Below are 11,421 nucleotides of genomic sequence, written 5' to 3'. Positions count from 1 at the left end.
TTAGTGAGCATGAACATTTCCTTATTCTTCACACAAATATTTTGTGATTTCACAGATAGTTTTTCCCTAAAATAATCAGGTTGCATCATATGAGTGTAATCACCTGCTTTGACAGCTGTTCTTCACACAGCTTGTACAGGGTAAAGAATTTCCTTGCCAACACAACATTATCAATGAAACCACAACTGGCCAATTTAACACGAATTATGATCTGACGATCAGGAACCATCATAGCCACTGAACGGAAATTGATCTTCAAGTTTTCAGGAAGTTCTTGCCGCCCAGCATATCCTGGATTCTGAAGAGGAAAAATAGGTGTTGAAGTTGAATGTACCTTGCACAAACAGAAGAATCAGCAAACAATATCCCATCTTGGTAGTAAAAATAATTCATTTGCTTTAAGTCAAATGTCAAAATTAATTGCCATGCAGACTTACCACCATATCTCTACAGAATTTTTGCCTCTTTTATACCCATGAGACATGAAAAATAATTCCACCTAAGCATTTCAAATCTGAGTTTGTCTTATAGGTCTTATTTTTTCTGGCTACTCCTACCTATATCTTTATGGCAATTTTTCTGTAATTGTAGCAAAAAAGCATACTTTGGGAGCCAGAATTTCGCATGTAGAAGCAATCTGAAATTGAGATAACTTGTATTTATGCCTGCAAATAAAATGCCCACATTTTTTAGTTGCATGTGCTTGATGCTATTGAAACAAGACCCTGTAAACTGTTTTTGTAGCAATGCTCAATGTTCCCAAACTATCAGTGAGTTAGTTCTAAGAACTGAATGATGTAAGAGTTAGCAAGCACCAAGTTAGACTTGATTATTGTACAGTCCTCACTGGTGTATTAGAACTTACTGAATACTTACCATTGTAAGAAAGATGCCAAATTCTGGGTTCATTTCTACATTGTCTCCATCAGTAAAAACAAACCTTTTTTTACGTTTCTTCTTACATGTCAACACGATTGCTATTTGCTGGGCAGCTACTGATAGCACTGGTAAATCAATACGATTGAATTCATCAAAGCAACCCCAGGAGCCAGACTGAGCCAGACCTTCAAAGAGAAAAGCAATTAAGCATATAACCATGATGTTTTTAAACCTTTTTTTGGTGCAATTCACAATCCAAAAATTATGTTACTCTATCTTGGGGTGGGGGGCGGGGGAGGGAAGGGACGTAAGTGTTTATTTTTGAGGGTTGGGAAAAGAACAAAGAGAAGAATTTTAATTCCTTTTCAAGTAAGAAATACAAACTCACAAAGTCCTTAAGATTTTATAGCATATTACGTTCTTTGATTTTTTTCTTATATCTTAAATGTTTTCCTGTCCCTCTTTACCCCCTAAAGAAAAATTCCTCCAGTAATTCTATGAAAATGTGACAGGTTGTCAACAGCTTACTGGACATATTAAAATGAACAAAACAGTTGCATCAAGAAGCTGGAGGTCAGTCTATTCCAGATCTGTATTTTTGCTTGGATTTTGTGGGAAAACCAAAACAAAATCATAGATACAGTCACTTGCAGCAATACAATAATCAAGAACTTCCATTTGGTCTCTAATTTGACATCTGCCATGACTAACAGGTATAAACTTCAGATGCTTAAAAAATGTCATCTGCACCTAACTTCAGTGAGCTCTGCCAATTGTTTTTAGGATATCTACAATGACCCATGCATTTCCTTCTACTGATAGAAACTTCAATATTTGAATGAGACAAAACACTGAAATCAAAACTCAGCACATCTGACCAATTCAGCAATCAATTTCATAGCATTTTGTCTTCACAGCAGCAGTTCTCCTTGTGACTTTAAGTCATTTTAAGTGACCTTATCTATCCTTTCATAAATTGTGTCATGTTTTCATAGCATTTCTATTTACTGAAGACAGTGTTCCAACTGTATTTTATACACAAAAAGATATTAATTACTTGCATTTATTAAAAGGCTGAAATCATCTGCCTGTTATGTTTCAACCTTGTTTCATGGAGATGTCCTCTTATCCTTTGAAACTCTCATGTAGTTCCTAAAATATCTCAGAATATAAAGAACTGACTTATAAAGGACTTATGAGGATCAAAAAATAGAACTGCTGACTCCTTAAAGGTGTATCTAAAATTTAAACCATACATAAAAATCATTTTATAATTACTATTTAGACACTAACAGGCTTGAGACCCAAATGACTTCCTTGGAGAGCTTGCTCCAGTGCTTGACAACACTCTCAGTGAATACCTACCTTGAATTTCACCCATTCAGCTTCAAGCCATTCCCCTATCAGACACCAGAGAGATCAGCACCTCCGTCTCCACTCACCCTCATGAGGAAGTTATAAACAGCACAGAGGGTACCCCTCAGTCTCTCAAAGCAAAACAAACATAGTATACTTAGCTGTTCCTCTTAAGTCATGTCCTCTAGCTCTTTCACCATCTTTTTTGCTGTCATTTGGATATATTCCAGTATTTTTATATGTTGTATTGTTGACTCCAGAACTGCAGAGTACTCGAGATGAGGCCACTCCAAAGCTGAGTACAGTGGATCACTTTCTCTGCCCAGTTAGTTATACTGTGCTTTGTGCATCCCAGAAAACAACTAACTGTTTGGCCAACAGCTTACCTTTAGTCCACATCTTACCTTTGAAGATCCTCCCAAGTCCTCGGAAGTCCATCTGGTCTGAACAGTTGAAGACCACTACATATTTTCCAAGGCACCGTCCCATATCTTTCACGGTTTCAGTTTTCCCAGTTCCTGCAGGTCCCACAGGTGCTCCACCCATGTTCATGCCCAATGCTTGAGCCAAAGTGATGTAACATCTAAAAGGCAACAATCAATCAAGGTGCAGCAGAGGGATTTCTGTATAATACTAGAGGAACTTGCGCAAGGTCTGATTTAAAGAAGTAAAGGGAAGTGTTGAAATGATATTCCACTAATTACAATTTAGATCAATAAGGACTCAGTTTCTGGTGCAGGGAATATTAAGGTTCATTTCATCACACATAAAGTGAAAGAGCAGATAATCCTCAATTATTAGTAACCTAAAAGATCACAAGAATGGAAGAAAGCAGATGCAGAGATGCTGCTTAATCTTAGTTTTAATAGCTTGGATACTAAGTTATTTTGTCTTTGAAAATAGCTTTGAAACACATTATACTGTGGAGTACAATAATGAAAGATATCTAACCTTTCCTTTCTTGTCCATCTTTGAAATTTGATCACACAGTGCATCCCATTTTCATAAATGAAACATCTATGCATAATGCAGCAAAACAACAGCTAATAATTATATATCAAGACTAGCTTTAGAAATTTTTTGTATGGAATAGTTAAAAAAAACCCACAACCAACTAAATAATGGCTTGATTTTGCCAATGATAGGTTATAAAGCATTCTTTGTGCTATTTGAGTTAGACAGGTAGATCTCTCTGTTAATAGGATTGGAATTCTTTCAACATCCTTTTTGATCAAAGATCTCCAAACTACTGCAGCTGAATAAAAATTGCTTTTCCTGTCTGTTTTTTCTTAGCTCTTTTCATTAGCTTGTCTGTAAACACCTACTTTTGTCCTGTATCTCGACATATTTTATCTGTTGGATATATCAGATCCTCAGGTATGTTGGCTTCATGTACATAAGAATGAAGGTCACTTACATTATGTGATCTTCAGGACATTTATGGGGACCATTGCAAGTATGTGGGAGAAAATAAGTCGGACATTATTCACATTAAAAGGCACAGAAACAAAAATTATTTAAGCATTCCATACGAAAGTACTGACTTTGACAAGTCTGTGAAGGATAAACTCTGCAGAGATCAATGTGCATCCAACAGGAATGACAAAATTGCTCTTGTAAAAGCTGAGGTTTGGCAGCAAAGAATAAAGGAATAAAATTTTTCACCTGTCTGTAAGAGGTGTTATGACAAGCCTGTCAGTACAGCCCAAGAATTCATTCTGGTATGTGAAGCTCACATCAGTGATCTTAATCACCATTTTATCAGAGTCTTCATTAAAATAAAATCTACATTGTTTCAGCCACTCAAAGTCCGTAGGGCTCTTGATATGCATGCAGCACTAAGAGAGGGAAGACAAGGCTGTGGCATTCATGGTTAACATTTACTTTCACATTTATATTATGTCATCTAAGTAGCAGATTCAAAGGCAGCACTGCAAATATAGTAAAATATAGTGGATAGTGGAGAACATATCTGGATTTTTACCACAAAAATTGTAATGCATTATTGTTCAATCACATACTTAGGCAGAGGAACTTCAGACTTCAGACGAGTGTGTCAAAAGTCTAAATACAAATTAGCAGTCCATAAGCCTCAACTTCAGTTTAACTTTAAAATTGCCATTCCTTTTAGTCCTCTCTACCTCTTTACTTTTACATGAGTCAGAAGTACATAATGTGATTTCATGAACTGCTATGAGAATTGTATGAAACCACTTGCACATTGGGAAAAAAGATATTTCATGGCAGTGTCATGGTGCTGATTCTATCTAAGGAATGCAACAGAACTGAGAATAAGTCACAGTTGCTCTATTGAATATTAAAACAGGATTTAAAAAATCATTTAGTTTGTATCTAAAAACTACACTTTACATAAAATGATTATACTAGAAACAAATGATTCTACAATTAAAAGATAAATGCCTGCCTATTAATAAGGGACCAAAACTAAATAATTCTTTTCTTGGACAGCTTAATTTCAGAATCAGCTCCAGGACTTCCCATAAGTAAAAGGGCATGCTAGCTTTAAGTCTGATCAAACTAAATGCATTGTCCTTATTTTAGCATCCTGTGTCAGCATGAGAAGGTGTAAAGTGAATTTAAAAATTCCTAAGTAATAATTATGTATGCTATTGAAACTAGAACAGAGAGAATACCAGCTTCCACCTTTTTCCTGTACTATAGCTCTTTATTCATTTTATTGACTTGTAGAAATTCATTATGCAGTCCAGAAAAAGGAAAATTGTTTGCAACAAATGTATGAGGAAAAAGAAGTCCCTAACTGATCATGCCACAGAGGCACTATTAACTTTAGTGGACCAACATGAAACATAAAATTCTGCTACTGCTTGGGGAGAGGAAAACCCACTGAATTACTTAAAAGTAATTAAGACTTGGTTGAAGCAGCATCTGCACTTTCATAATATTCCAGGACACATAATCGTTAGAGTAATGAAATTAAATGTTTATCTTATGAGGCAGGAGTGCATAGGTATCATAGTATTTTCTTATCATTTCACATTGTATTATGTGGAAAACTCCTTGTAATTAATTTTTAATTTTTAATTTTTTAATACTTACAAGACCATCAAAAATGTCCCTCTGATGCACATGAACAGTGATTAACGTCTCGTATTTAACTCGCTCAAATGGACTGAGGTCTTTTGTTGTCATATCTATCAACATGTTCAGAAGATCCAGGAAAAACTGGTTTGTCTTACGCATAACTTTTTTATCCTGCTTGGCAAGAGTCAAAGCTTCTTCTGAGTCTCTTGTCCAAATCATTTGGATCCCCAATAACCCAACCTTAAGAAACACAGAAGTATATGCTTCATAATCTTTTCTCTTTCACCTAAAATTTTCATTCACAGACACAGGAAAACTAAAGAAATTTTTCTCTTATTTTATGTATAAAATTACTTTCCATGGATTCATATAGAGGTCATGTTTTTTGTGTCCAGCTGCATTCATAAATGCATAGTTAAGCCTGTACCTCAGTCTTGTAGATACTGCCTACAGTGCCTTGCTTATACAACTGCCCATATAATTTACAGTATATATAAAAATACTATAGGTAACAAATATACTTTATATAAATAATAACTAGCCAGTGAATAATTACTGCTTCAATTTGAAATATTTTTAGAGTAATTCACAAAGTCTTTATTCCATTCCAATGTTCCTGATCACAAGGGAAGCTTCTACTAAAAAATAATTTTCCCTCAACAACACCCTCAGTTTCAAATCTTCAGCAATACATAGCATTGTCCTGAATATATGAACAAACATACAGTTTTATTACTTTTCCTCCAGCAGTCAAGTATTAAGCTTGTAAAAAATAGTGTTAACTTCATTATGTTAATTTATTGCATTCAGCTTCCTTTTTAATCAGGAGCTTTAGGGTAAGTGATCTTTTGGGTTCAGCTCTGTGAAACTGAAACTTAAAAGACTGAGATGATTCAAATAAAATTAAACACTAGTTTTGTATTTAACAACCTTGAATGCAAAGACAAGAAGAAAACCTGATAAATACCTGGGAATAATTCTTCATTCATTTAGCAATGATATTACCTGGGCTGGGTAAGTAGAAAGAAATTCAGTAATCTCGAAACTTGTCTCCTGGATGTCCATAGCTGCCTGGCGAATAACTTGGTGTAGTGATAGCTGGGATTCCTTCAACAGAGAGCTGAGCCAAACTTCCACATTACCTTCAGCCATTACAGGTCTAGTCAGCTCTACAGTCTCACCCTCTCGTGAACTAATTGACAGTATACGATCATATATCTAGTAAAAGAAAAAATATCTTGTGTTTATAGATACATAATTTATCTTTACAATAATTAGTATTTTCCTGCCATCACTCCATTACATTGATTTAAGTAACTAATGGATTATATCAACTTGTTCAATGAAATGTAAAGACTATTAAATCATTATTTTGCTATGAAGAAAGGCTTTAAACAAAACACTGTCATGAACAAGGAGACAAAACCTAATATATTGACAATTTCCGAATCTCACTTAAGTTTCAGAGACAATCCTGTGCCATGTGCTCTAGGATGACCCTGCTTGAGCAGGGAGGCTGGACCAGACTACAAACTGTGGTCCTTTCCAACCTGCCCCATTTTGTGATTCTGTAACAACATTCACTTTCCAGTCACAATAAAGAAAGCCTTCCCCCATTATTGGTGAGTTAACCGCCAAACAATATTTGCTGCCTTAGAAACAAAAATAATGTAAACAGAAAAGTTAAGCAACGTGGAAAATCAAAGGAATTTCAAAAGCATGAGGAGATAATTAGTTTCTAATAAAATGCATATATAATGAGAAAATGTTGCTATCTGTTCTTGTAAAAGGTATAGGAAATGTGTTCTTCAAACACTGTGTGTGAAGGTACAGTAAGGGCAGGTCAGAAACAGGAGAGACAGTACATACTCTCTTTTTCTTACAATGAAAACATGAATAGAAAAATACAAATACAGGCAATGTAAAGATACAAATAAGCTTGTAAAGACTCAAAAGCTTATGTGAGAGGAAGCCACAGAATAAAAGTTCAGTACATGGGTGGATTTTTCTGAAATTTAAGCAATGGTGCAAATTTTTGCTATTCTACGTGATATTTTACCACATCATAAATGAGGAAACAAATCCTTAATTAAGAAAGCCTACTCAGCATCAAATAGTTAGTGAATAAAGTAAAACAGTGGAATGCCTTATGCAATCAAGTAGCTCTCTAATTTAGCAAGTATGAGACAGTGTTAATGAGAAGGAATGTAACAATGAGAAGTGTGCAGTACATACCCTTTCATGGAACCTGACAGTTTTAATGTTGTCAAACACATTCAGCAGATGTGCCTGTATATTGTGAGAGTTGGATGCCTGGCCAAGAATTTCTAAGAGAGCAGGATCTGACACGAAGAAAAATCGTGGAAATAGCAGGCGCTTTTTCTCCAGGTACCTGCATTTTTTAAAAATTGGTAGAGAAGCCGGGAGGGGGTAGATGGTAAATGATTTGGGTTGATTTCTACATCCTTTCCTTTTTAAAAGTGGTATTTCTCACAATTTATTATACAAATTTAGCTGTAGCAATAACAATTTTTATCCATCATACATTCATGCTAAGCATCTGCTTTAAAGCTACTCTCTTATTATCAGAAATCATTTAATGCAAAACTTTTATTAGTTGCTATAATCTAAACACCAGTAAAAAGAAAAGAAACTAAACTGAAATAAAATATTTTACATTAACTCTTTTACTTGCTATTTACATCTCTCAAGCTGAATGTGTCCCAGATCTGTGAAAGGTTTGAATGGGACACACAAATCTAGACTGCCTTCTGGATTGAAACTAGACTGAAATCAGCTTTGGTTCCAACAGAGATAGACAGTGAGTGACACCTTAGCCACAAATGAAATACTTATCCATGAGTTGGTTTCTTTGGAGGTGTTATATTATCCTGCTAACTTGTCCGCTCAGTTCAACTGCATTCACAGTAGAATAAGAACATGATCTTTCAAAGTTCATGGGACAGTACTTGAGCAATTGCTCTTTCCCCAGTTTACACAATGCACAACCATCTGGCCAAGAACATGGTCTCATAGTAATCTTACCCTGTGAGCGATTTCTGACAGATTTCAAGCTGCTCCAGTAAATGTGGCAATAATTGTCCCATTATTTCATCTCCAACACAGCACTGAACAACATTGGGTGTTTCATGAGCTCGGGTCATGATCCTTACCCAGGATTTATCAATGTTAGAGAAACGCTTTGCTTCCTGTTGAAACATGACAGTGAATGTGGAATGGAAAAAATGGAGGAGGGAAGAGAGAAGAGGGAAAAGGCACCTTGTTCCAGAACCAGCACTCAGTAATCTCAACAGCAATCTTCTGACTAGTAATCACATGTCTTCTAGAAATATTTCAGCTTAGACACAATTCTTTCAGCTTACACAATAGAGCTTATTTTATACTTGGCTGTCAAGCCTGCTATGTACTTTCTCTTACATTTCTAGAGAAAAAGACAGAAAACTCATTATACTTGAATTGGAGCTTCAAAGCCGAAGATTTTTTTTCTAAAACTAAAGTTAATTTTTAATTTGAAAAACCATGCAGGAAAGTTTAAGATAAGGATTCCTAAGTACTACTATGCTAGTGGTAGGTACTACTACAGAAGGCTACTACTAGGCACAATGTATTTAAACAATCTAGAAATCAAAAGATCAAACAGATCACATGATTTTTTATTCTTTCTCACACCATGTCTTCCATTGGCACTGCTCACCTAATTTCCTAGCGAGATCAGTTTTGTTAAATACCAAAAGAAATTAAATTTAATGTTACTGCATCAATGACATCACAGTACAGTTTTATTCTTAAAATGTTGATAAGAAAACTGAAAAAAGGCATGTCTAGAAACCTTTGGAAGCTGCCTTGCTATATCACCACCAATAAAAACAGCTTCTAAATAAATCCACAAGTTCTGCACAGTCAGCCAGTTCTCAATTATATCCGTTGTGCTGGAAAGATAGTGCACCCATTTCTGAATCTGTGTCTTGAATGGTGTATTGTATCTACAATTAAAAAAAAAAAAAAAAAACAGAAAAGAGGCATTTCTTTATTTCAAGAAAAAAACCAAGAATCTTGAAAGGCAGCATATAAGTCACAGGATGAGGACTAGTTTTTATGCTTAAAATTTTTCAATTGAAAGTATAAAAACTTAATTCAGCTAGTTGGCAGCTCTAAATCCAATCAGCTCCAACTTGCTGCTGTGTACACAAGGTGCATAGCACAGCTCTGACCCAACAGGAGTAGGGTGGGAGCAAGACTACAATTTCATGCTAAGGTAAAGGGACTACTCAAGATCCTGAAAGCTGTAAACTCAGAGTTCCTGAACTCTTCTAAACTCCTGCTTTTGAGCATCTACCTGATGATCACGTTCTGTGTTCCTTATTTATCAGTGTCTTTTGGCATGTGAAACCAGACCAATTGAAGCTCACTCCAACTGGGATTCTCAGCACCTTTGGCATGTGGCAATGACCTGTCACAGGGGCAGAGTAGCAGTGCCTGTCACACCCATAGTATGCCTGCCATAGCCAGGCAGTGTTCCCTCTTGTGTCTCCACTTTCTTGCATCAATGAAAACTTTTCAGCTGTTCATTCAGGAAATCCAAGCTGCAGCTACATGTTTTCAAAAGAATTTATTGGGAAAGTAAACTAGATACAATAAGAACTAGCCCATGAACAGTTCAAGGAAAAGCAAGCTCTTAGGTTTTATCCAGATGTTTATTTACCTTCATTTCTGTGATAGATTTGTTCACTAAAACAAAGACTTTTACTAATACTTTTATCTCTCCCCCCATTCCCTCCCCCCTTTCCTGTTACCTGTTACTCATGAGAGAACCAAGAATCATCAAGCTGTCCTCCAGGGTAGCAATTGTTTCTGATGTGCTGTCACCTCTTAAAAGGAGCTCCCCACGAGTTTTAAAGGTTGCAAAGTTAAACATCTTGTTATCCCATTCAGCTATCACTTGTTTTAACTTCTGCTCAATGTCTCTCTCCTTCACAGCACAAGTGCAGATATCCTTTTAAATAAACAGGATATCAAAACAAAATATTAATCCCTCAAGTCCCTGGTATATGAATCTAGCTCTTATTTCCTTTAACACTAGGAAACATTAGGCTCATGAGCAACTATTTAGTGGAAAGATCTACAGATATACAAACACCATAGCTAATAATCTGCATACAACATCCCAGTTTAATCAACCCTGAGGGGGGAATAAAATAATAATATAGTGATTATTTTTCATCATTTTAATGCCACAATGCAAGGTACCCTCACAAATGGCATGACTTATAAAAAAAGAAGTTGACACCATGATATATTTGTGTCATAATTTTATACAAAAACCTGAAGTGATTATCCATCTCACATTATTATCTCTGTTCTTTCTACAAAAATGTTTTGATTTCCTTCTTGCTTCTGATACTCCTATACTATACAAGCAAATTGTTGGTTTTATGTTTCCATATTTCTTCCTTCACAATACCTCTATTTCCTCTTTATATCTTAATAGTGGAGCTTCCATTATATTCCTCAGTTTGAATGTTTCACTCTCCACATCAAATCTGTGTTCAGTGAGATCCATAATCTGCTTCCAGTGCCGAGGCATCATTGCTTTACTTGACATGTGCTCAAGCAATGGGCAACATTCACTGAAGTCCTCTATGGTCTTCTTTAGGTCAAGGAAAGGCTGCCATTCCTTTACAGCACGAGGGAGTTTACGGCACCTACTCGGAGATAAAGCAAGCCTTTTCAGAAAGTTTCAAATACTTGGTCTTTAAAGCCACAGTAGTTGGTTTTAACAGGAGAACACATACCTTCCAAATTAAGGTTACCTTTAATTTGGAGTTTCTGCATGTGCTTCTCCATGTGACAAAATCCGTTTCCAGTCTATTTCAATAACTGATAGCTAGATAGGCAGCTACAGCCTCCCGTTAAGGAGTGTAGGTGCATAATTTTAATAACTGCGCAGGTGATCTTCTAAACCAGTTGAAATGTTCTACATCTTGATTTCATCTTTTGGTGAGTCTGATGTATGCACTGCTCTGAGCTCTAGAAAAACCCTGTTCCCCAGGGTTAAATTCTTTAAATTTTTTTATTCCTGGTTTGATGAAAAGTTCAGCTTCC

General features: G+C 35.8%; 1 protein-coding gene across 1 annotated transcript in view; it reads right to left on the bottom strand.

Moving 5' to 3' along the window:
• DNAH5 (dynein axonemal heavy chain 5) overlaps positions 1–11,421 on the bottom strand; it is a 116,447-nt gene that overhangs the window by 62,581 nt on the left and 42,445 nt on the right. The window contains exons 28-38 of the mRNA XM_064705499.1: positions 10,781–11,021; positions 10,113–10,312; positions 9,149–9,302; positions 8,344–8,507; positions 7,534–7,690; positions 6,304–6,516; positions 5,314–5,538; positions 3,901–4,073; positions 2,640–2,818; positions 877–1,064; positions 104–298 (exon numbers count right to left, since the gene is read on the bottom strand). Coding sequence (XP_064561569.1) covers positions 104–298; positions 877–1,064; positions 2,640–2,818; positions 3,901–4,073; positions 5,314–5,538; positions 6,304–6,516; positions 7,534–7,690; positions 8,344–8,507; positions 9,149–9,302; positions 10,113–10,312; positions 10,781–11,021 — 2,089 coding nt within the window. The remainder of the gene's footprint in view (positions 1–103; positions 299–876; positions 1,065–2,639; positions 2,819–3,900; positions 4,074–5,313; positions 5,539–6,303; positions 6,517–7,533; positions 7,691–8,343; positions 8,508–9,148; positions 9,303–10,112; positions 10,313–10,780; positions 11,022–11,421) is intronic.

The sequence above is a fragment of the Zonotrichia leucophrys genome, chromosome 2 (genome assembly GCF_028769735.1).
Source record: "Zonotrichia leucophrys gambelii isolate GWCS_2022_RI chromosome 2, RI_Zleu_2.0, whole genome shotgun sequence".
Lineage (NCBI taxonomy): Eukaryota > Metazoa > Chordata > Aves > Passeriformes > Passerellidae > Zonotrichia > Zonotrichia leucophrys.
The sequence above is the reverse complement of the archived record's forward strand: the minus strand, read 5'-3'. Positions and strand labels throughout refer to the sequence as shown.